Source organism: Hermetia illucens, chromosome 3, assembly GCF_905115235.1.
Source record: "Hermetia illucens chromosome 3, iHerIll2.2.curated.20191125, whole genome shotgun sequence".
Classification (NCBI taxonomy): domain Eukaryota; kingdom Metazoa; phylum Arthropoda; class Insecta; order Diptera; family Stratiomyidae; genus Hermetia; species Hermetia illucens.
The window spans coordinates 115,283,845-115,310,752 of record NC_051851.1 but is presented as its reverse complement, the minus strand read 5'-3'; the positions used below and the strand labels follow the sequence as shown (position 1 = coordinate 115,310,752).

At 37.7% G+C, this 26,908-nt stretch overlaps 1 protein-coding gene across 2 annotated transcripts in view; it reads left to right on the top strand.

The window, feature by feature from the left end:
• LOC119650713 (RNA pseudouridylate synthase domain-containing protein 2) overlaps positions 1–26,908 on the top strand; it is a 484,992-nt gene that overhangs the window by 297,923 nt on the left and 160,161 nt on the right. The window contains exon 2 of one of the 2 annotated variants that reach the window (XM_038053722.1): positions 22,378–23,250. The exons of the other annotated variant lie outside the window; for it this stretch is intronic. Within the exon in view, the coding sequence (XP_037909650.1) occupies positions 22,714–23,250 (537 nt within the window). The 5' untranslated portion in view covers positions 22,378–22,713. The remainder of the gene's footprint in view (positions 1–22,377; positions 23,251–26,908) is intronic. 2 annotated transcript variants of the gene reach the window in all.

The following is a 26,908-nucleotide window of genomic DNA, read 5'->3' as shown; positions in this document are numbered from 1 at the left end:
CTAGTGATCTAAAAAAGAATGCTGTGAACGCGTTTACTCTGCATTTAAAATGCCCAAAAGAGGTTTACTTTTTTAATTCCCTTATCCATATGAAACTGCTTCTATTTGCAGGTTGCATTCTGAAATGCAACTGTAAGGTATCTAAATTTTTCGAACTCTCACCAAATTTGAAAAGACCAAAGTTATTTCAAACTACCTGGAAAGTTTTTCACCTTTTTATTGGGGTTTCGAGCCAATTAACGAATATCTGAACAGTAAATGACCGTGACAGTTCCCTAATTTCTCCAGAATAAATGTTCCAGAAATTTAAAACTAATCATGTGGAACGAGCCTAACGTCCAATGGTTTAATCATTGTTCGTGTTAGAATTCATATACAATTAATCACCAAACTGATGTTCGATGAGTTGGCTTAATTTGTAATTTGAAAGTGACCGTTGTACTGTGGGTCTAGTTCAGTCTGAATGGGAAAACTACATCTTTCAATGTGTTTTCCAGGGTCGACTAGTCAAATGCATACTCTGAGTAAATAGTTCAAGTAGCTCGTTACATTTCTGCCACTGAAACCATTAAGTCATGGACATGACGAGGAACAATTTGTGACACTAAAAGATTATTAATTTGATAACAAAATCTAGTCGGACATCAATTTACAAGGGGCAATGTTAAATGAAAACTTGTTGCTTCATTAATTCGCTTGAAAAGCAGTTGCTTTTCATCGCTGTAACTGTCCTGTCGTTACGCCAAATTTGGTTTGTTCAAAAGTGGTGAATGAGGGGATACTATATTATAAAGTCGCCACAATATGACTCCTACACTTTTTTTTGTTTAGTTTATCCATTATGAATTATTGGAGGGAGCTGGATTGGTAGTAAAGATATTATTCTTGTATATAACAACTTTCGAAGAAACGATTTTAAAATAGTAATAGCTGGCTTAATTTGACTTCAATACAATACTACCTTTCTATATGTTCAACTAGTTTCCAATTTTATTCTCTATATGAGCAAAAGGAAAAACGCTCTGTATTCATGAAAGGTAGTTTTATTGTATTAATTAGTTAAAAAGAAGACAATGTTCTATTTTCACAAACCGGCAAACCTAGAACTTAAAAAAATCAAAAATTGATGAACACATTCAGCAACTTTTCTCATTATTTGACGTTGTTGGGGAGAAGATATTGCGTTGAATCACGCTCAAATAATGCCATTTGCGATGGATTTGGCGTTACGTCCGTAGTAGAAAAATTGTGAGAGAGGCAGGAGTGATGAGAACTCGGTAGCTGAATGCGAACAACCCAGTCGATAGGAAATGGCCCAAAAGCTTCATACACTAGACGGAAAGCGGTTTTAACATTCTTGTTCTTTGGTCCGCATCTCCCTGAAACTTATATTTAGTAACCTTGATGGACTACTACTCTGCACTTGTCCTCTGAATATTATCTTAGATATTCTCATATCTGGCTATTGTTCAGTATACTCAGTTTATTCCCATTTTCGGAGCTTACTCAAAGTAGATTTGTACAGTTCAGCGTTGTATAGGCTTCGTCAAGTATCTATCTGACTGATGGGTTCAAGTATCTGGACAAAAACTCGTTGTTCGGATCCATGGATCAATTCTATAAAATTTTATTCCTTGTCCAAATTTCACACCATTATATTAGAAGGGTCTTATTGGGGTTTATAAACTCGAAAATAAATAAAATCTCCTTTTATTTTTTTTAATACAATTGAATGACTATTCTCAGTGCAAATATGCCATCAACTCTAATTAGAAGGGCAGGAACGTTTTAAAATAGATTAAAAAGAAATTCTTTACGAATTTGTTACCATATATGCCAAACTAGCTTCTATTAACAAAATCTGAGGTTTAGCTGCATATTTCGTTTTCAAGTACTGTCAAGCAGTGATACCCAATGGGCTGAACATGGTTACAATTGGGCTTGTATTATTACCCACTGGGACTCCGATCTGCACAAAGCATCACTAGCACAACCTTAAGGGGACTTTTTACAACCAGTAGGGGTCCTAAGTCCGCATCATTCCTAAAACGAATATTTCAGCTCTGGCCAAGCTCTGGTCAATAAGGCGGATTTGCGCTCAATATAATTCGTAGTCATGTCGTGTTCTACGACTTATATAAAGGAGCACGCAACATCTGCGAGCCGCTGCGGTCACGCTGCTCCCAGGGCAGAGCTGAGGCAGCGTCTGATTATTTGCCTCTGCCCTAGTAAGAAACCGTAAAGCCGCCATCGCTTCACTTTTTTGAGAAGTTTGGGTGCAAGCCCTAAGCGAGGGGTCCGTGGACCAGGAAAGAGGGAGTAAGTTGCTTCCCATTTGGTCCGGTCCAGCATTAAGTTGATGCGGACTTAGGACCCCATCATTCCTAAAACGAATATTTCATATGAATTGTTTTTATGACACCACGTTTCTTCGGATACTTGTAAAGATTGTTTCATCATTGACTACACGATTCGCTTGATTCTTTTTTTAATAAGTTTTCATATTTCGAATGCTCGCAAATATCTTCTTAAACTTTGAGCAAATTTATCTAAAAAAAAAGGTTTTTCACTTCCTGGAATATTTCTCAGCAACTACTGGATGGATTTTAATAAGTTTTTTATCAAAATATTTGCAACACTCGCCAATATCCCCTTTTCCGATGTTTTAGTTAAAAAAAATTAGAATGGTTTTAAAGTTGTCTAAAAACTGCCAAAATTCTACTTTTCAACCGATCCTGTTAATTCTAGTTCGGGGCCATAAATACATATGTTTCAAACAGAACTGCATTTACACTTGCTCCTTCGGGTTCATGGTTTGGTCTAAAATGCAGAAGATGTCGGTTAAGTCTCAGAAAAAAGGGCAATTTCAACATCAAAATACCACCCTGTGTATAATAACAACAGCAACAGGACATATTTTTAATTTGATTTCCTTCTTTATCTTCCAAATAAAAAGAAAAATAAAATCAATATGTTATTGTAGTTCTGAGAAATCAGAATTGAATTTGAAAACACTACTAATTGCGCTCTGAGTATGAAAAATGCCCTTAAATCATTCACCATTACCCAATTATTAATGTGTATGACTCAAAATATAAGGAATTCAATAAACGGCGTTGAAACAATAACAAGTATCAAAGAGGCCAAATGCAATAATGGAGAATATTTTCTTAGAATATTCCAGGAATGGTAAGGGAAAAACCAAAACCTAATTACAAAACGTTTAGATCACGTGTGTGTTCGGAAGATGCATGAAGTTAAGTATCCACAGAAAGAAAATTGTTAACTTTTGAGTTGTCAACACTACTGGCGACAAAAATTTTTGTAAATGCCTTAAGGTGCCAACAAAAATTGTAACCAAATCTTAAAAATCGTGTTTCTCTTTTAGAGGGTAAATTTGGTCGGAATGTATTTCTTTGCTTACGTTTGGTCAGTTGAGAACACCAGTTAAATTGTGTCTCATGTACTTATGATCTAAAGGATATGTTTGGCTATACAATGGTTCCATCTATATATAGGTCATAGTGTATGGTATATGCGTTGAATATACCCGATATTAAATTTTGTCGTGGTACTGGGATTTTATCTCGTGAGAAGTAATACTTTGACGCGAAAGGAACAACATTGAAGTACTACAACTTTGTTACTGATTGTAGGATTTCCATCAAACTTTCGAGTATGAAACTTCCTATTAAAATCTCCTGCGGGTCTAGAATGAAATCAGCCGAGGTTCGTAGTAAATTTTCGAAATATAATAATGTACTATTATTACAATAACTTTAGCAGAAATCTGCTTTGAAAAGTACTTATCGAGGCCTTTCGTTTGACTATAATCGGTAAAAAAATGTTACATTCCCCTTTTGCATGTATAGGGACCCCCCTTAAAAGTAACGTAGAACGATGTTACTCACTACATGCAATAGGATTCACAATTTCCACTTTTTCAATAAATTTTGGGAGGACAGTACACCGATTTTAATAAGGCTTTGTTTTTAACAAAAGGGTAATAAAAATGGAATTGAATATATCTAGAGAGTTCGCAGCTAGTTATTTTTACAAACATCAGTTCATTCAATATGCATGAAATTAACCAATATAGCCTAAGCACATGTTGCTTTGTTGGAAGCTAATTCATATGATATACTTTGCTATTATTTCTGTTCTAACCAGAAAAAATATCTTGAATTCCGATCTGATCCTTCCAGGCGAAAAAGAGTAAAGGAATGCATGTAACATGCACAAGCAGATCCTGGTATCATCACATAGAGATATTCTTTTCAGCCACTTGGTGTTTCCCCCAATGGTGTCATATGGTACCCTAAAAACCGTTCAGTCGTCATATGACTTCTGCGAACCTGGCGAATGTGGCTGCCTCTCTGTTGGGGATCGTTAGCACGTGGTGGCAAAGAGATCCAAGGTGGTTGGTTTAGCGATGAAGTTCAGAAATACCTTTGGTTTCGAGCAATTACTCCTGCTCTGCGTTACTCTCCAATATCATTCTGATTTGATCTGACAGGCAAGGCAAGGATTGGCTCAACTGACGTTTTATTAGATTCGTTCAACGAAATGAATTGTTTTTTTCACTAGGAAACGAATATTTCAGGCATACCCCGAAATTGTTGATTTGGTCAGAATTTTGTTGAGTTTCTAACATACTGTTCCCTCCTTTTTTTATACATATAGAAATTCAGTCCACCTGTTTACCTCCACCCAGACTTTAAACCAGTCTGAGCAGTTAGTTCCTCGAATTTCTTGTGAAACAATGAAATTTTCTTAAGTGTGTACCAACATGAATTTAAGAAAATAATTTGGCGACTTTCCATCCAATCACAATGTCTACTCTATGCGCCATTTCATCCGTTTGTAATATCCTCAGAATCATTTTCTGAGAATTTTAATTATATCTATATAGCAATAATATTCACGGTTGTAGTTGATAGTTCTGGCTTCTTCCCATGAAATGCGCATCCTATTTATGAATATGTCATATTTTGAATTTTCTATGAACTAGGGAGTCGTTGAGAGCCAAGACGCTCACAATAGGTTGATCTGTCTGGGAGAAAATATCACATAAAATTTGATTTTTAATACACGTTCCAGAGCTATCAAAAATCTAACATTTCGTTGAATTCGCGAGCATTAAAGCATAAAAGCGGCAATGTCTATTTTGAATAAGTAATGCCTCGGCATATGCTGGAAGTAAAACTGGGAATATAATACATGGTGGATAGGATGAGGGTCATGCACACAGACACATGGATCCAGGTGTGAGTGTCTGAACATAGAAACTACCTTTAAACTAAATTGAAATTTACGACTGCACGAAGGATATTTTCTCGAAACTTTGGACGTCCCAACCTATAACTTCTCAACAGTATTACATAGAGTAGAAAGCAATACGGCGGGAGCCTTGCCTAGGAAGAAGGAACATATAAAAATGTTATTACTGCTTGGCCATAATTTGATTGGAGGATAAAATCAAGTTGAATCGTGAAACTTTACAACATCCATAAAATGCCGACGGAATAAAACAATACTGTGCTGGGATGTATTGTTTAGAAAAGGGCGGTGCAGGGCGGCTCCGATAGCGAGCTGAGGGAGGAATGATAAAATTAGAATTTGCAGCGAAAGCATCGATGCCAGCTATTGTGGGCTTTTCTCAAGGATTAACACGCAGATATGTTAGATATAATCATACTCCCCTAAAATGGATCATTAAAATCCAACCATAATGCGAAATGAGGTCTTTGGATTTAATGAGGCAACTAAATATGTCTGCCTATGGCCTGTGCATAGCCTTTACGCTACACTACTGAAGGAAGCAAACAACTTGTGGCTTCATCGTTTCAAATTTATTACGAACGAAATGCTGTAAAATTAATAACGCCGAAAATTTGATTCCTATATCTTTCAACCCTTTCACTAAGATCGGATCCGGAGATGGCTTATCGTCTTTCGAAAAATTTTAAGGAAGTGAATCTCATTTATTATGGAAAGCTTCTCGTATGACTGGAGATTACATTAATAAAAGCATCTTTCTGATATTTTAATCTGCGGAAACCAGGGAAGTAATATGCGTTACGAGCAAGGCAAATTTGACTTTATTGGATCCAGACCTTTGAGTTGAAAGCAGAAAGACGTTACTCTGCCAAATTGTTATTATCAGTTATCAAATTCGGCCGATTCCATTATTTTAGTTATATCGTCAATCTTCGAAATGATACTTATGGATTTGTCTCGATTGTTTTGCTGGTTCATGTCTAATTTATCGCTCGGAATAAATGTACGTATCAAATTATTGAAAACATCTTCACGTTCAACAAATTCTTTGTGGAGTTGTCATAAAAAATATGGCAGATGCTCATTCAGACGATTAAAAGTTTTGTACTCTGATCTCGACAGTGTTCAGCGAATAGAATAGAAAAATGTGGTATCCACTAAAAGCTTTCTGTATTTTCAGATACGGTTCGAAGAATAATTTTTCAAATTCATTCTTAGCCTCTTTGCGTATTCTAAACAGCATATATTATAGAATATCTAGAGTTTACTACAGACACAGTGATTTATAATTCGAAGCAACGTGCCAAAACAATGAAAAGGTATCATAAATTAGTGTGGAACAGGCGACAAAAGTTAGGCCAGCGTCCGAATTTCGGTGGAATTTTTGTCGACATTGTAGGAAACACAATAACGTCCAGGATCATCATTGGGCGAGAATCTATCTAAAGCTTGAATGTGTTTCGATGGATGGGGGCCAATCGAAAGCGTGCGCTGCCAACAATAGGACCGTTAAGAAAATGGCTCCGGAGGGATATCCTTGAGACGGTCGATTTTCGCGCATTTTCAGAGAAGTTTGCACCTTATTCCACTGGATGGGCTTTAACTGGCAATATCCGAATACTCGAAATTTGGAGACCGTCATTCAGACGCGTTAAGGCGCCCCCGCATCTCTCAATTTGTTGACAGATTGGTGATAGTTTGTATTTTGAGGTCAATGTTCCACGGAAATGGAGAAATTTTACGCTATCGCCCAAGATTGGAGTGACATGCATCTTTTAGATTGTGAGATTTTTCGTCATGCGTACCCATAAATTTTCCGATTGAAACAGGTGTCCATGGGGCTTACGTTAGATGCATAAAATAGAACAAAATGCGATTTCGAAATTGTGGGGAATTTTTTTTTTCAAATGAAGCCGTGATGGATGTGTACGCGGTGGCTAAACTACGACGATGTGATGAACGAAATTCTTTAAAATTTCTTTTATAATTCAGTGTGCCATAGAATGTATCTTGTGTTTCAGTGAATGTAGAGGTTCTGATTTATTTATGAGTGTTGGACGCTACGATGACGTAGAAAGCTCATATGATTTTCCTCCTAAAAATGGAACAGCACAATGGGGGCACGTGCGTCAGGTTGCAGGTGTTCGAATCGTGCTTGAAACGTGTTATGTAAGTAGTTCTCATTATCGCGCAAGACTGGCAGGTAAATATGGCGAATGGTTTTTTTCCTGTTTGCGAATCCTGATAGCGGTCCTACTCTCCAGTGATGGGATCTCCTCGGTTAATCCTGTCCTAAGACCGGCGGCCAGATTTCACGCTGCTTAAATTTCGCATTATCTTAATCACTGAAGAAGGGACAGTTGGTCCCCGAAATCTATTTGTATGCATTACCAAATACTCTTAGCAGTAAAAAGAAAAATATCTTCAAAAGCAAATCTTAAAATTTCGGTTAACTAACTACCTCCTAATTCAAAACAAAATGAAAAGCATTTTCTGTAGCAGCTTCACAAATGCATGTTCACATACTGCATCGAGGTAGAATCTCTGGGCATTTTTTTATTCAAAGCGGTGTCCGTTTTACTTTTTCGTTATCGGTAACGCTCTTTATGTTACCTGGAGGATGTGGAGAGGTTTGATGGACTACACCCTTTTCATTACGACTACGCTGATGACGTCTGTTTTCTCTCTCGTGTGATTACTCGGTGGCCCTAAAAGTATCTAGGAAAACGAGCCTTTCTCTGGCCTTGTGAGAATACAATTTTAGTCGATTGAAAAGTTCACATTCGTTTCTCTGCATCAGAAAGAAATTCCACTATACGAGCGTTTTGAAAATACTTTACTGTTTGGCTCCTGGAAGGGATGAATAGGTTGAATGGAGTAGAAGAGGTAATAGAGTCCTCAAAGAATTCTCGATCCCTTAGGAATATTTGATATTTTCTGGTGTACTACTAGAATAATTTCTTTATTGCATTTATTGCGTCGATTGACCTCTGGTGTCTCGCGGATTAAATACTAGCATATTTGCTCTGCTTTTTCCGCACTTGAACTGAGACTATTTATAATTATTAGCTTAGGTTTATCCGAATCGACAAAGAACAGGTAAATTGAAGATCTAAATTCAGCGCAATGTTTGAGAATACTCCAGAGAGCAGACTCTCTGTTGATCAAATCTTTGAGATATTTTTTAATACGTTCCAGGATTATTTTAGCTATTATCTTTGCGACGGCACGGACCACAGAGATACTCCACCAATGGTCGCACTCAAGACGGGTGCCCTTTTCTGAAATCTTCAAGATTATCTCGTTCTTCCATTTCCTGCGAATGATTTCGAATTACCAGGATATCCGTATAAGTAGGAGTAGTACACACTAAGCATCTATATGGAAAAGTTGCGCACGGATGCCATGAAGGGCGACAGTTTTACTCCGCTTAAATCCATTGACGGCTAAAGTGATTTCATTTCCATTTGAAAAAACGGTCCATGTTCGCATGTTACTAGCCATTTCGCCCATGGGAGGTGGAACTTCACGGGATGCGATACGGTTGAGAACCGTGATATGTTATATTTTGTATAAGACAGAACGACTGACGGTTTGCTTTAGGGCATCTGTGCTCTGGAAGCAGCTTGATCGAAAATGGCGTGCACAATCGTCAATCCCAGCGCTCCGAATACCAATGAGAAAATCTTTCATCTGCTGCAACTTTTGTATATTGATCTTACCCCCTTCCTTTCTTTCTTTCAAAGATTCCTTTATCGAACCAATAAAACGGTTTAAAGTGAGTATATTGGTTTATGTGTGCGGCACAGGGTACCTTTACTATTCTTGCAGAGGAAATCATGGAGAAAATTACCAAATTCGTTTTCGAAATCAATTACATAATAATTATTTTACTGTCTCTTTTTTAAGGTTTTGTGTAAACACAAAACCTTATTAAAATCGGTTTACTGTCTGTCTGTCTGTCTGTCCGTCTGTCTGTCTGTCTGTCTGTCCGTCGCACGCATTTTTCTCGGAGACGGTTATAGCGATTGACACCAAATTTGGTAGAAAGGTGGGAAACTGTGAACGCTCACGCATACAGTGAATTACATCCTTTTACGTCCAATTTAAGGGGGGTCCCCATACATGCAAAAGGGGGGTGTAAAATTTTTTTTCGTCAAATATAGCCATGTGGGGTATCAAATTAAAGGTCTCGATTAGTACTTTTCAAAGCCGATCTTACTTTTGACATTCGTTGGAAGGGTGGGGAGCGCGGGGGGTTGAAAGTGATCACTTCTTTAAGGGGGCCATTCTCAGAAACTACCAAACGGAAAAATCTGAAAAAAATCAGGAGGCTGCCACTATATGGTGCCTGGGCTCCGAAATACCTGCCATGCCGATATCTGGTTAAATAGTAGTAGTTAGTACCATAAAATTTTGTAGTGATATAGGCTATAATATAGAGCATGATCTTACCAAGTTTGGTGGAAATCACACTATTATTAACAAAGTTATAATACCTCAAATTTGTTGTTTCTTTGAAAATTGAAGACTATGAATGTCAATATCTCCCGAAAGTGGATACTCTCACATAATATATGGATATATTACGTGCTACGTACTAAGAAATACACAAAACCTTTCGTACCTGAAGCGTCCAGCTTCCGGTTTCCCGACTTGTTTGCTATTTCCACATCCTTATCAGACTTGTGTGATACAAATTATATCGCAGCATGCACATTCTCTTTGAGAGCAGCTATTTTCGTATGAAGTACGCATCAGCTCTGAAGAAATCTCAATGTTGTATATACCTTCGCCTGGACAACTTCCTGTATTGATTCCAATCTTTTATAATTGAATAATCTTCGATCTTTTCAACCCAGTTATGGACATATTTGACCTCAGGAAGACATACCATGGTTTTACATACGCATATGCACCGGTAATATGTAACCACTTTTTTACTGTTTTCAGTGTTTTATTGTAATAATATATTAATCTGTTTCTTTTCCTTGACTGTTTTGGTGGTTGTAATTAATGTGACAAAAAGCAATTATGTTGGAAATCTCTTATAGCGCTATTTGACATCAGTGGAGTTTTCGTCACTAGATGCTGCCAAGTTGGATATTACTTGCAGCCAAATTGTTTAAGGGGGTCATCCCGTGTGATGGCCGTTTTTTTTTTCGCTTTTTTAGAAATTATTTGTGAACATCTGGGTAAAGATACAAATACGAATTTTTCACTATATATTTACTAATATCTTGAGCATGCGTAGTAATTTTTCCAGCCCGATAGCATAATTCATTATTGAAATACTGAGCAATTTATACACCCATCTCGAAAAAAGGTGTTTTTCTGCTGCCCTGCTAGGGGGCGCTGCGATCATCTTAAAGAAAAAGGTATACGGCATTTTAACGTGCAGACTTAACTACAATCCGCAAATTAGGATTATTATAAAATATTGAAAGCTAAATTTTTGGTACCGTGTTAAAATTTTTTTTTTATTTGCGTGTTTTTTAAGGCTTCTTTAACGATTAAAAAAAAACTACTGAATGAATCGCAATTATCTTAGTTTGTGGACCGTAGAAATATGTTCTGAATAAATCGTGAAAATTTCAAAGAATTTCGTTGGGTAGATTTTGGGCTATGGTGGCCAAAAATTCCGCGGATCCGACACACGGGATGACCTCCTTAAGTCACATTTTGTTGAAATTGTTGCCTTTCTTACACGGGATTTATTTAGCCCAACCTAAACTATTCAACTTGTGATATATAGTACTCGCTACTCAAAAGAACAGGATACACATAGTAATCAAAAGCTCTAAGCTTGCTTTGTCAACACATTTATTTGCTATGGCTGTTCAGATTAACAAAACCTTTTGAAGATTTTGTTAGTCATCAAACAAATTGCTTCATATAGTATGGTTGTTCAAATTTTTAATTTATGCTTCGTCTCAACATTTTAGGCATTTTTACAGCACCTTATGTCTTCCTGAAGACACATTCTTTTCATTCTTTTCATGAAGTCTTGTTCAAGACTGGAGTCGTTGAAGCTATGGACGCTGAGGCCGTTTTTACCCAGCAGATTCGTCGTCGGACAGATGTAAACGGCTAAACACCGCTTTTTAGATTATGGAATCCTTTTCGGATACTTACCTCTTGACCGTTAATGACTTTATTAACAGTTTTAACTTTTGGTGTTACGACAAATCCACCTACGAGACATAAAGATGGACATCTTCGACATATCCTCCACTAAGTTTGAAGTGCAGTATATTTTCTTTAGTATTCAAAATGAGCTTACACTAGAATTATATGATAGCTGGGTTGTTTGTGGTTCTATCTGATTTGAAAAGTAACAGTAAGCGAGGACTCCTTATGTGTTTAGATGATAAGATAAGAAAATAAACTGATAAATCCGAAGCGGTTAATTATTTTGATTTTTCAATGATTTCACAGATAGATGATGGGATGGCGAGTTCAATACAATTTTTACGGTTGTCCTATTCCTTAGACAATTGTGACCTATATTCGGATCTCTAGACTCTCTAGCAAGTAAGAAAGATAGAACAATCGGAATTTCATAACGCCATTCTTCCGTACCATTGACTAATTAATTTCCAGTATATCCTCTCTGATAGCAACTGCTTGTTAAGGAAATCCATTTAATTATAACCATGAACAGAATTCATCCATTAGCGAGCTCGTAATCCAGTGAAAGCAAAAGTGTCTCGAAGCGAACATGTATCTTTCAAAGTTCTAATCGATGATTCTGATGTGCTCGAAAACCTCTTCAGAAACTTTTCAGATTTTAGTAGACATGATACTCAACTCAGCGATATCGATATCGACATGGTTATCAGTGGAATTAAAAAGTTCATGTAAACTTAAGATTATGCAAAGTAAATTAACAACTGTCGAGATAAAGAATTGTATCTTAATATTTGATGGGTTGTTTGCTTCACCAAAGAGAATTTCATTAGCCTAACTTGTCATAACTTTTTCCTTTATCGAAAGTCAACAGAATGTTAGGATATTAATTGATAGAAGGGTCAATAGCTCCTTGTACATAGAAGCGATAAACGCTTTAAGGAAGTAATGTAAATTTACTTGAGACATCAAGCTAACGCTTGTTCCACGGTATCATAGTTTGCGGTGAACCTGTCAATCCAAAGAAGAGTTTTGAAAAGGGAATTATATATTTTCCGTATGAATTCTAATTTCCGAGCGAACACCTCAATATACCATTGCAAACTGTGATATCACAATTGATACGAATTCCTTTTCCATCAGTTCACATCCAATTTGAACCCGAACAGACTTTTATAACTCAATTCAATAAAAAAATCTCCACATATTGCTTCCGTCGTCGCTTTTATTCTGCCTCTCACACTTATCTTTTTCCTGTCTGCCCGAAATTCCTACTTCATTCATATATTGGGGGAATTTCGAGTATTCTGAGCATTCGGGAAAAGAGTCGCTCTCGAACCCCGATGTTTATGCATTCCAACAATACAAGACGGCTCAACGTAAAAAAAATTATGCTTTTATCGTCTATGGCACACATATTTGCTATCCCTACTCAGTTTCAGCCCGAACAGTGACGGTATTCCTGTATAAGTTATAGCCAAAGCCAAATGGGAAGCAACAGTCCACAGATGCCTTTTTTCCAGGACGAGATCCGCTTTTACCCTTTCATCGTTAAAAGGAAAAGGGGCCATATCTTTGTGACCTTTTACTTTTCCCTCATATCGCTTCCATCTACTTTCTGACAGACTGAAATTTCAACATATGCTATCAATTTTAACTTAAACTCCAGCATTTTCTCAGTCGCTTAGCAAATGTCGCTCAGTGTAGGCTGGAGAATGAAAAAAGGATAAAAGATACTCATTGATAATGTAAATTCGGATGGAAAATCATTAATGTTGTGTCGTGCCTGGAATTATGGATTTACCTCACTTGTCGGTAAATTGGAAACACGATATTTTGTTCTGGTAAACCCTTAACAACATTCCTGTAAATAACGACAAGTACCTGGCGTAATTAAGGAGGACAGGGACGTTGGTACTTTTTTATGCGAAGATATGGATGCGGAGTTGAAAGCGGATTCGATAAAAAATTCCTTTGTTTGAAAGAAATTGAAACGTTTCTTCAGTTGGGACCGAGCGAACCCGAGGGTTCTTTTACTTCAGCTTCAATTTAATCGGCTTCGACCTTGTGCTGGACCATACTGCCTTCTGAGAAGAAATCGTAACTTGATATTTTGCAATGATATAATATTTATTGAAAATACAATATCTACCTAAAAAGTTGGACTGAATAGTATTTATTTACGTTGGTATTTCTACTTTTATCTAAAGTATCGATCGGTATTCATGAGCTCAAGCGTTTATTTCTTTGAATGTAGGGATACGCTCAGCGTTAATTATGCCTAGTGCTCTAAGGTAAATTTCAACGTGATTTCTGAAACTTACAAACCTGTAAAGTTGATAAAAGTTGCCTTATTATGTTAGTTTTCAAATGACATGTGAAAATGATGCGCTTAATTATGGAAAATTTAAGAATATTACGTATTAAATGTGAGAAAACGTGGTTTAGATAAGAAGCAATTTCACTTAAATATAGTAGTTTTAAAGACAAACAATGGAAAATTAATGCGCCAATATACTAGGGCTCCCATATTTAAGTGAATTTAGATAAAAAATGATTTTGAAATTTCTTTAAAATTTTAACAATTATATCTTCAAAGTGATGATGACCTTTGCATTGAAAAAGTATCCGATTATAAGAAATTTTATGTAGTTTTCGAAAATGGTAACAAATCTGGGATTCAATGATTGAGGGAGTAGGAAATTGTGATTTTGTTGGGAAAGTCAAGCATTTTGGCGTGTATGCTCCCGTCAATGATTGGAATCTACCTAAGCTGATCCAATTTGTTTTTACATTAACCAATAAACTACTGGTAAAGCAGTCTATTACGAAAATGTTGAAGATCTGAATGAAATCTACTACATTTGTGTATGAAAACCCACTTTTTCATAGATACTATGTTTTTCGGAAGGTAACACAATATATATAGTTGATGCTAGGAAGATGTGTGCTAAGTTTCATAAAAATCGGCCAGGTGGTTTTTAGCAATCAGCTGATTCCAGAAAAACACCTTGAAAGATTTAAGACAGAAATAATCAACGCTTTTGTGTCTTCAAAGAGCTTGTGTTTACGCGAAAATTATTTTTTTTTTTGGTTTCCGAGTTTTGGATACAAAAGAGCTTCTGTGCTTCCTCATGGTGAAGGTGTTTGAAGTATTTAGGTTTAGAAACTTTCAAAAAGATTGTCTTTCGGCAATTCTTGACAAATAGGTAAAATTAAAACAAGTCGAAATACCGGAAGCTCGCGCTTCGGATATAAACGTTTTGTGTTCATGTTATGTAAGAAATTTCAATGCATATTTTGCTATCCGCATTTAGCTACAAATCCAACATAATGCTTCATATTTTTCCAAACTACGAGACATACGTACATATTGCAGCCATAGATATTACGCTCACCCTAAACAAACGAACTGCCTATTTCCGAATACTGTACACATATATGCACGTATGTAAATTGATAATACCCATATTTCCGATTTACTTCTTATACCTATTTGAATTAGGCACTGCCCGCAAAGTTCATTAGCACGCATATATTATATACCTACATATGCATATGTCTGGTTGACAAGTAACTAAAAAACTAAAACAAAACAAATTCTCTGCGACCCAATTCATAAGAACTCATTTCGTTGTGGTATTGACGAATTGATATGTGATGATGACGTCATGCAGGTTGTAGAGTGAACGAAATTCACAAAAAATTGTAAAGTTTCACCTCCTATAACTTTGTTAATAATAATTGGATTTTCTTCATACTTGACCAAATTGTGCATTATGTTCTTCATCACACGCATGCCGAATTTTGTACTTCTGGGACGAATATAAGGGGGGTGCCGGGTAAATTTCTAAAATGTGGAAATATACTATTATTAACTTTATTTGTGCAGATGTCGGAACCGGATATATTTTGAGGCCTAGATTTCGTAGAGATGCGCCACTGTGATTTTTTTCAGATTTTTCGGTTGGATAAGTTCTGAGAACGAGACCTGTTACACTTTTTGGGGGTCATATTTTGAGCGCTCACTCCTCCATGTTTCACTCAATGTCAAATATTGCACCAGTTTCGAAAAGTACTAATTGAGATCTTTCATTTGATACCCCACATGGCTACATTCTGTGAAAAAAAAATTTGCACCCTCCATTCACATGTATGGGGAGCCCCCCTTAAACGTAACACAAGATGGCGCCACTTACTGCATGTAAAGGGATCACCAGATTACATACTCTCACCAATTTTCGTGACAATCGGTCCAGCCGTTTCCGAATAAATTGGGTGTGACAGACATACAGACAGACAGACAGACAGACAGACGGACAGACAGACACCGTCTCGATTCTAATAAGGTTTTGTTTCACACAAAACCTTAAAAAGGTGAAAGAAGACGAATATGTGAATGGAGGGTGCAGAATTTTTTTTCGAAGTATGTCGCCATGTTGGGTATCAAATGAAAGGGCTCAATTAGTACTTTTCGATGCTGGTCTCATATTTGATATCGGGTGGAACGTAGGGAAGTGAGGGCTCAAAATATAAAAAGTGTAAAGTGTAAAAAGTCTCGTTCTCAGAACCTGTCAAACCGAAAATTATGAAAAAATCACAGTGGTTTATCTACAAAATCTAGGCCTCAAAATACGTCCGGTTCCGATATCTGCACAAATAAAATTAATAATAGTATTTTTCCACATTTTAGAAATTTACCCGCAACCTCCCTTATATCTATCCCGAAAGTACAAAATTTGGCATGGGTGTAAGGGATAACATAATTTGGCCAAGGTTAAAGAAAATCCAACTATTATTAACAAAGTTATAGGGGGTGAAATTTTGCTTTTTTTTGTAAATTTCGTGTATTCTACAACGTGTATGACGTCATCGTCACATATCAATTCGTCAATACCACAACGAAGTGAGTTCATCTGAATGGGATCGAACAAAATTATTTTTAGTTGTGCTAATGAACTTTGCGGGTAATGTCTAATTCAGATAGATATATTTGGACATTAAACCAGCCGTATTTAATATACGTACTATATATGTACATATGTATGCTTTTGTGCACGAAGTAAATCGGAAATATGGATACGATCGATTTATATACGTGCATGTATATGTACGGTATTCGGAAATAAGCAGTTTGTTTGTTTAGGGTGAGGATAATATCTACGGATGTAATATATACGTATGCCTTGTAGTTTGGAAAAATATGAAAAAATATGGTGGATTTGTAGCTGTATACGGATGGAAAAATATGCGTTGGAGTTTCTCACATGAGATGAAGACAAATCCTTTATATCCGAAACGCAAGCTTCCAGTATTCCAACTAGTTTTATTTTTATTCAAGTTCCTGAAAATGGTTACCTTATGACAACTTTTTTCAAAAATTTAAATTACACACCTAATTTTATATAAGATGCCACAAAATCATATATAACAGATAACATCAAGATTAAAAATACTTCGTTTTTTTTCTATTAAAACTTTGAGCACTTCTAGTTGAAGTCGATTGCAACAATTAATTGAGTATAGTAAGCCAATCGAATTATCTTTCGAAAGCATACCGAATAGCATTAGAATACCTTTGTATATTGGCCAGATAAAGCCACCCGCCGCTAATGGCCGAGTGGAGAAACCCACCTAATACACGGTCACCGTTGGCGACGACACAGTTCGGGGACTTGAAAATCTAACTTCTTCAAGTAAAAATAATCGAATTTTGGAACTCAAGAAGGAAATCTTGCCTTAGCAGATTAAAAGAGACTAATCGTGCCGCGGAAACTTTAAAAGCAACTGTTACTAAACAGAAACCTCCAACGGCGAAGGGTAACACCATCGCTTCTGGAAGCTGAAAAGCATACTGGCTTCTAAGCGTTAATAAGATTCCCTATGGAGAATGAGCATAGTAGGATAGGTTAATAAGTAACCTCGTGTGACTTGGAGGAGAAGTTCCAAATTCGCAATTTGCAATGTTTTCTTTGAAAATCTTCCAGTCCAGTCCATTCAGTAGATTTCCAAACTTTGGTTAGCTTATGCAAATAGGGAAGAGAGTGAAGACACGACTGCTAGTCATTTTTCGCCGACTTTTTTCTCAATTTGTTATGTGCCGTGGTCGATTTTCCAAAAAAAAAATCATCATCACCCATATTATGAAGTTATGAACTTAACTGTTTTTTATTACTTCAGAAATACTTTATCAAACCCAAAGCCCAAGTCGTGATGCTTCATTTCATTTCATGCTTCATTTATGTAATCTTATCAGTGGTCATCGCAACAAAAATACACCATTCCAATTTTATTCAAAATTCTCAGCCATTGGAATAAACCTTGCATTTGGTGCCAAAATATATGCTATTTAAGTTTCACAGGTGGCAGAAGGATTTGAATTGTAGCCCCTGGTTGCCAGACACCAGTCAAATCAGGGTACTGATACCAGACTAGTGCAATACTTACCAAAGTTACGGTCATGGTCCAGAAATGAAGTAATCCAACACGTTCAAATTGCACTTTTGCGTCATCGATTATTTGGTAACAAAGTATAAGAAGTTAACTGGATATTGTTGACGCAACGTGATCGCAATGATTTCTTTCCACAGAACTATCAATGTTTAGTTGACGTTTAGAATGCTATCAATATAGTGGCAAGGAAGCATCTGTCCAGCCTCTGCTTTTCCTATAACATAATGGAATACGAGAGCGTAGTACTTTTTACAACTCATTGTCTTACTTCACTTAACCTCAGTACGTCTAACCACTACCACTGGAATGAGTAGGGGGGCCTGAGGGCCCTGCATACCATTTTCGAAAAGTAAGCCAGTGTCCGGATAGCTGAGTGGTTAGAGCGCAAGGCTGTCGTACGGAAGGTCGCGGTTCAAATCTCACTGGTGGCAGTGGAATTTGTATCGTGATTTGACGTCGGATACCAGTCGACTCAGCTGTGAATGAGTACCTGAGTCAAATCAGGGTAATAATCTCGGGCGAGCGCAATGCTGACCACATTGCCTCCTAGTGTACCGTTACGGTCTTGAATGAAGTGCTCTAACACACTTCAAGGCCCTGATCCAACATGGATTGTTGCGCCAACGCTTATTATTATTATTATTATTAAGCCAAAGTTTCTAAAGCCAATCTTTGTTTTTATACAATAATCGAAGGTGGACGAAGTTCCAATGGCAAGTAAATTTTGAAAAATATTCAGGTTGGTGTTCCACTAGTTTAGTGCGCATTAAGCCCCCAATGCGCAATGCACGCAGTTTTCCCCCGACGTCAGCATTTTCCCAACGACTTTCAGATAGACTTGTAGGTTCATCATCTCTAAGCAAAATCGTGGCTAGCAGAACATGACATGCTCTGGCCCTTAAGTGTAAAAAGGAGAATTGTATAATCTGAATTGTTCCAGGTACTTTTGTAATCATCATGCCCTAGAATTGGGTCAGATAGCGGCGTGTTGTCGTTGAATTCAACCTTGCATCCGGGAAAGCAGTGTGTGTGAGTCATTCCACCGTTACTGCGACTTTTCCCGCATCTCTCACTTTGTCCCTCTTCGGTATTCTGCACCCTTTTCAGGAAGATAAAATATCCTTCTAGGCATCTCTTGAAATTGATCTTCACGTCAGTCATTACCACCAGTTATGATATTTGAAACAGCACCACGGAAGACGGTTCACACAAACACGTTTCAGTTGTTGGCAATAAATTGATTGAATTTATTATGCTTGAAAGAAACGATGTTTGATAAACTTAGCGATGTAGTTTCTATCCTCCTGATGCGATGAGTAGTGATTTCATCAATGATCAGAGTAGATCTACAAGAGGTATACCTATATATTAAAAGACTGTCGAGTTTCAATTTTTGTATACTGCACTTGGGGGAGAGAAGCTTTGTACTGAAAGTTCCCATTGATATTTCATATCACAGCATGTGACCCTTTACAGCCTGACCGGGAAACCGCATGCAGATTTCCCCTTTCTGTGTGTCAGCATCGCTCCTCGCGCGGAGCAGAAATACCCAACTAGCCTTGTTACAACTCTCGGTGGAGGTAGAATTACTCATATAAGGCGTTTCTCAGTGGAAAAGTTTGTAGTTTCTAGCGCGAAGATAGTGAGAAGAAATTTGCACTCGGAAAATATGAGACGACCACATTTTGGAAGGATGTTGTTAATGTTAATAGTTGGCCTTAATATAATAACAACAGTAGCAAGTGCATAGGTACAATGAAGGCGTTGTTGCGGCTGAAAAACCAAAGAGGATAGAATTAGCTCGAGAAATTTATTCGCAATTCACTGTCTTTTTAGAAATGCAAAGGAATTTAAATCGGTGAAAATATGGTAAAGTACGACGCAGCAATATCCAAAAAGCAATTACAGAAGGTATCCATATTATAAAGAGAAGAATAAAATTGTTCAAGAAGTCTTGCCTACAATTGGGCCTTGAGCATTTCCCACAATTATCCTTCATTGTCTCTCTGAAAATATAGTAAGGTGACAAAGTTTCAATTGTAGGCGTGGTTTCCATCTAGCTTGCTTAATTTACATACGACAATGGAGTGCTGTCATTGCTCGCAGAAAATCCTTAACCATAACCTACAGGTACCATAACAGATTCAATTTTATATCTCAGCAAGTTGTGTCATAGTTCTTTAGGCGAGCTTCTTACTAAAACATAGCAATTTGAGTATTCTGTACGAAATCCAAACACAACTTCTTTCTTCGCCGTTTTCAACCTTTCCATTCTCACTATGAATTTTGTCATTGACACAGAATTCCATTGCTTTTCTTACAACTGTCTTGTTGCTATTTTCCTCTTTTCTCACGTCCTTCTTTTTTCGGCAGACGGGCGAATGGTTCATCATAAATGTCAGCAGTTTTTAAAATATTCTACGTTCCCCGTGACAGTCCTGATATGATGTCAGCTTAGCAGGACTTTTCTTTGTATATTCCTGTTTTGGTTCTTTTCGTTATTTTTCTTACTTATCGTGTCGTTGGAAGGAAAATGGTAAAGGGAGTGGAGGAAATACTTGGTTTTTTCTTCCTTTTCTTATTTCGTCTTTTATCTCGACCTTCATATCGATTAAATGGGATTTATGCTAATGCACTAAATGCCGAAATATTTAATATGTCATAAGAAAAAAGATTATCGTCTCCTCGACAAGGATTTATCTTTCAGAATTTCTATTTATCTTCGGGATATTGACACAATGGACGCTATTTTGTGATCAAAAGCAAAATTCTGAATAAATTTCCAATTTTATTGACTGCTTTGTTGGACACTCTTGCTGTCGATACGAAATGGATGCTGCCATTGATTTGGTTATTTTGACTTCTTCAATCTTCGTGTATTTGCTCACTTACTGTTCGCAATAGTCGAGAAAATTAACACATTGCTTCGTAGTCATTAAAAGTATTCTCAGGCGAACCATAAAGGAAAGCATAAAAATTAGTTTTGAATGTAAAATGTGTACACTGTGCAGACCAGTTAAATTGTAAATTCACAAGCGGATAAACTTCTCAAATTACTTTTGAAAATAATCAATATTTGGGCATAGTCTCGTCGGCCTGCCTGCGGGATTGGGTGCTTCACCTCAAAGAAATAAACTTGTTTACAGAAAATAGTTAAGTCGTTGGCATGAGAAGAAAGATAGAAGTTTTTTTTCTCACTTTTGGTTCTTAGAGAAGTTTAGTTTTTGGGACAAGCATGCCTTTATAAGTCACATTCCACACTATCCGACCTTGGAGCAAACGTAACCTTCCTGGGCAGCCACCTTTTAATTCGCTGATCATGTTCGCTCCGTTTCGTTTAGAAAACAAAATGAAACGCTCGAAGAATTCTAATGAGCATCCATAAACCATTTCGCTAAGTAACTAAGTTGATTTTGTTTTTGTTTAGAACTCCAATTTCTTTTTCCCTCTTGACTGTACCGCTGGCAATCTCACTGCACGATATATGGGCCTCCATTAACGAGCCCCCGATTTGTCTTCATCCATAACCGAATGTCGCTATTACCCAAATAATTTGTCATTTGATTTATCAACAAGATATCAAATTATAGTCCTAATGTAGACTAATTTGGGTTTCTCAAAATACGATCCATACTACAAAATGAAAAATTATAGTCTTCGCGCTCGTTATGTAATTTAACTTCGATAGATCATTAAAATATTGTAGTATCTGAGAGCATAGACTTGAAAATTTAGCTCTTCATTTTGCGGTCAAGTTCAGCGTCCTGAACGGAATTGATGGATCAACGATTAAGAAACCACCACTTGAAAAATTTGCTGAGCCCCGGCCAAAGATCGCGAAATTGTTGGCCCGTGACCGAGAGGGATTTGGTATTATTGCTTCTTTCCTGCCGCATTATTAATGGAAGTCATAATACAAACTTATTATTTTAACGCCAAAGTAATTATAGCATTTACAGCTTTACGCTAAACTGATCGAGGTGCGCAGTAGGACCGAATATTTCTGCTCTTCTACCAGACTTCCCTAGAATTTAGATAAATGGTTTAGCAACTTGATATATTTTTTGTCTTTTATTTGAAAACGATGATGAATAGATGAATATTAAATAGTTTGCTTTACATGAAAAGATAGAACTCGTTTTCTGAATACTTTACGCGAACTATGACTAACTGGCAAATTCATATTCATGATCACTTTCGTTTAATTCGCTTATATAAAACTTTCTAGAAGAACATGTTGAGAGATTAAAAATCTGAATTTGTTCCTAGTGGAAGAGGAACCATTTAGATTGAGTATGATCAGTCACAGAGTTCACTGGCATTCGCTGCTCCTCATATTTTTAGCTTGATATTGTATCTAGGATACGCGACATAGAAACATCAATTTCGAGTTATATAGTATTTCAGAACGCACGACAGGTTATTGAATGCAACATGTTGAAGAGATACGAGTTTATATTTTTTCCTAACGTGGAAAGCAAGTCATAAATCTATGTTTTACGTTTCTTCCTCAAGGTGTTTGTAAGCTGCTATCTCCCGGTCTGAAATTATTCACGTTTCGAATATTCAGAATATTACACACGCGCGCAATTCGAGCTGGAGCTGTAAATATGCTAGGAGATAGCTTTGACGGTAAACTCACTTTGGCTTAGAGTCGTAAAATTTAGCTGGCATTTTCAGATTTGCCAATATGAGACGTTGAAGTGCAGTCAAACATGATCAAATTTGTGTGTAGTTGTCCTTGCTGTGTTCATAGTTTGTCCCTTCAATGTTGAATAATTAGCGTGAATAGAAGAAGTGAAAGCATAATACTTGAAAGATTAGTGTGGAAAAAAGAGAAACTAATATAAAATGCAACATCACCCAGGGTCGTGGTACTTGCCATGGGGAGTTCCGCTGCAGAAAATGTTAGCGGTTCCACTTCATCCGGCTGCAGTTGGATACGCACAGCCTCAGCCTGCTACAGCCTGTCAAGTGCCATCACAGCAGCCTCCACAACAACCGCCTCAGCAAAACTTCCAGCATCAAATTCACCCTGCGGCGGCGGCAGCAGCAGCTGCTCTTCACCATTCACCTGCCGCCTTACACCATACCCACCATCCGCATCCCCACCACCATCCACCACATCCACATTCACAGACGTTGCATCCCGCCGCCGCTGCTGCAATGTTCACCCCACTTTCGTTACGTACATTTATCACCCCGTCGCCAAGCCATTTGGGGTTGGCGGCCCAACAGCCTCTTACACCTGCTGCAGCAGTTCAACCTACTGTCACGCATACACCGACAAATCAAACACAATCACAATTAGCCGCGATGAATCTCAACGTGGGGGTGGTTGCTTTAAGACAGGCTAGTCAGGCAAACGCTCTAATGACGGTTAAAAAGGTGAGTAGATATTCATATTCAAAATTCTTAGAAACTAAGTCGTTCTTCAAGTGTCGGTCAATTTTAGAAAAAGTTATTTGGAAAGTATTTACTCCAGTACAATACCTGGTTGCTATCTGGTAGTGTCTACCCTAAAGCCTATTCTCCTACATATCTGTGGAGCTGTCACATATTACAATAATTTAGTCTGCGTTAATATTTAAAAAAGTTAATGGTGCACTTAAATAAAACTATAAAACAATTTTTTTCCCTCTGCGGGAAGCGATGGAAAAACTGTTGGAATATGGACAACAGTTGTACCATCTATTCATCGACTTTAAAGCCGCCTATGATAGCATAGCCAGGGTCAAACTGTACAGGCTGACTAGGCTAGCCCTGACCAATGTGCGAGGCTAGATGAAAGCAGCAGGATCACTCTCAAGGGGATGCCCTATCATACGTCCTCTTTAGCCTGGCCCTCGAGTAAGTGATCCGTGATGCTGAGGTAAATGCAAGAGGTACGATCCTCTTTAAGTCCACCCAACTACTGGCCTATGCTGACGATATCGACATCATGGGAAGAACCACCCGAGACGTGCAAACTACCTTCATCCAGATCGAGCAGGTGGCGCGAAATCTCGGGCTGCACATCAATGGTCAAACAGGTAGAATAAGGATGGGAAAATACAACTTTGAGACCGTTGGTAATTTCTCCTATCTAGGGTCGAAAATCACAACCGATAACAGCTACGATGATGAAATCCGCGCACGGTTGTTGTCAGCCAACAGAGTCTATTTCACCTTACAAAAACTGTTCCGCTCGAAACGTCTCGCCATAGGGTCAAAGCTCTTACCATACAAAACTATGATCTTGCCAGTCCTCATGTATTCCTCGGAGACTTGGCCGCGTTCAAGAAAAGAATCCTCTGAAGAATTTTTGGCCCCCTACATGAGGATGGGCGATTCCGTAGCCTACATAACAATGAAATCTATGAGCGATACCATGATCGTCTGGTTGTGGATAAAGGGCAATATCTATGGTAGAAAAAGAAGACGAGAACGCCAAACAGCTTTTAGGGATATCGAATTGATGGACCTCGGCGCAAAACCAGGATATCTGGAGTTCCTTATTAAGGCAGGCCTAGACCGGTTGTAGCGCCCTTGATGATGATGATGATAAAACAAATTTACGTATTTCTTTGGGCAAACATGTTGAATTTGATTTTTTGCCAAACACATACTATATCATATTTATGTATTGACAGAATTGACAGTTTTTCAGATCGAAGAAGAAACTGCCACTAAATAAAATAGTTTCACTGTCCTCCTGATTTGAGATGCATTCCATATCAAAGGAACAATCTTCCTTTGTAGTGGTAAGGTAAGGTAAGGTAAAGACAGATAGAAACGGACGTAGTTTGCCTCCGGTTCTTTCGTTGATAGCAGTCCAACTTCTTCTCCCGTAAATCTCTGACAATGCAAGAAGATGTGCTCTGGGATCTCCTAAATATCCGCACAAGTGTCGCAAATGGAGCTGTTGTCCGAGGGGAATTAAATTGTTGTCTAAATAACGTGTAATTAACTGAAAGTGAAAGTTTATTACACTATGGTTGATTTGATGCACAATGCTCGATCTTGTCCGACAGCCTCAAGCCCCTTATTTCCAACCATACAAGTACATACATCCTCATTGTGTTTTTCGGAAATCACAATTGCTACGTCGTTTGCTTAGCCCATTACGATTACTATGGCAAGGAATTTCTGGTGCAGTTCGCGATCAAATATAATATTGCGCGGTATTCCAGCGGTTCTGCTTTAGCACGCAGTGTCCTCATTTGTGTTGTAATATTGCTTTCTACCTGAGATTTCTTATGATTCGATTCACTTTAAACAGTATAGTCGAATATGTAATCCCAACTAGCTGAATCGACGTCGTTTCTTACATCTAGGGACTGCCTAACGTCTCCTGGTATTGATACTCTCTTGCAGGTCCATGAGGATATTGTTATATTTTGGTAAGCCACCTGTATTCCCCACGTTTACCCGTATCTGAGTTTTTTTATCTTTCTAGCAGACAGTAAAGATATTAATAAAGTCATAAGTTTTCTTTCGGACTATAAACTTTGCTACTTCCGTGGGAACTTCATCTAAGTCTGCCGCCTTATTACTCCTGATTTTTGGGTTTGCTATAGGTACCGGTTAAAATGCACTAGTAAAGATACATCCTATATCAGAACAATACCTTTCGCTCGTTAAGGAGTCGTTGTATTGTATTGTTCTTTTGAAAACAACATCGGACAGCTGATTTATATTGACCATTTTACTCTGAGTTTATCCATAATGACCCTCTGGCCTCTACTTACTTCTTCAACTTCTCCTCTATGCTTTATGTGCATTCTGCTCATTTTAAAGGCCATCCGTCGTCTTGCTGTGCAGGTATTTTCTCCTTGTTCCTATACATTCAGTTCGTAGCCTATAAATGCTACCGTTTCTCCAAACGATAGGCTCTCTATGTGTGGTAGCTCACATGACCCGCTTAGGTACATTTCTTTCGCGTTTCGCATTAGATTCGGTACGTCGTTTGGGGTCTATATGTTTCCTTATCAAAGGTTTCGGAACCACACTAACTCTTTTTGACTATACCACGTTTTCTTTCTTACACCTCTTTTTTTCTTATATGTAGCTGTGTAGTGAGTTGGCTAGAAATGCGATCGTGAAGCTGAGTATTTTGTCAGTCTGGCACTAGTTAGAATGACAAAATTATGGTAAACTGACGTCTGGGGTATTTTTATGGCAATGACTGATTGACTGATGAAAATTTAAATTTCTAAATAAAAGCTGTCAGTCTGGTTCGACAGATGATAAGTTGAGGGTAGTGCAGTTGACATTGTGTTGTTAATCGAAACATGACTTCTGGATGTTTCGGCTCTTTAAATGCATTGCAACTAAAAAGGTTTTTTGTCGCCTTATTTATACTGAATACGTCAGTTCATCAGTGATTTCATCAGTCCATTTTTCATTTCCACTTATGGAAGACTGACGAAATACTGGTTGTGTAAGGACAGCCGAGAAGTTCCATAATAGTGCACTTGCAAGAGTATTGCTGTCAAAGTGAGACACACAATTGAGCTTGCTCTTCTCTTGCGAAAGGTACGGGAATTGTCTGTGTTTGCACATGAAACACCGAGTGACGTCATCCGCGGTTCGTGATATTGCTGACCCGTCCTGAAGAACAAGTGGTAAAGTCGCCTGTAGTGGGCTCTCTCTCGGTCAGTGTGATAACAACATCCTTCCAGCATTCTTAAACTCAGTGTATACTACGTATTCGTGGTGTTTTTGCGATCAAATAAATAAATAAAGTAAAATATATACTTTTATTTTCACTATGGTTTTCACTAGACTTGCACCTTGCGTCTAGTAAAAACACTGCTGAAATTAAAAATACGTCTTTTTCTGTATATATTTAGTCTTGAACACAGAGACAGTTTCTCTTTTGAAGCATTCATCTTGTTCCTATTAACGCCCTTTACGGACAGACCCGTTATGCAGGTTTTTTAGTTCCTCGACCTTGCCAGTATCTATTCGTGAATAAAAATTCCTTCATCGCTAGATGCGTTGTAAAGCAACCTTTGGGTTGGGTATTTCAAGTAGTAGAAGCGGAACATGGTTAGTGATAATC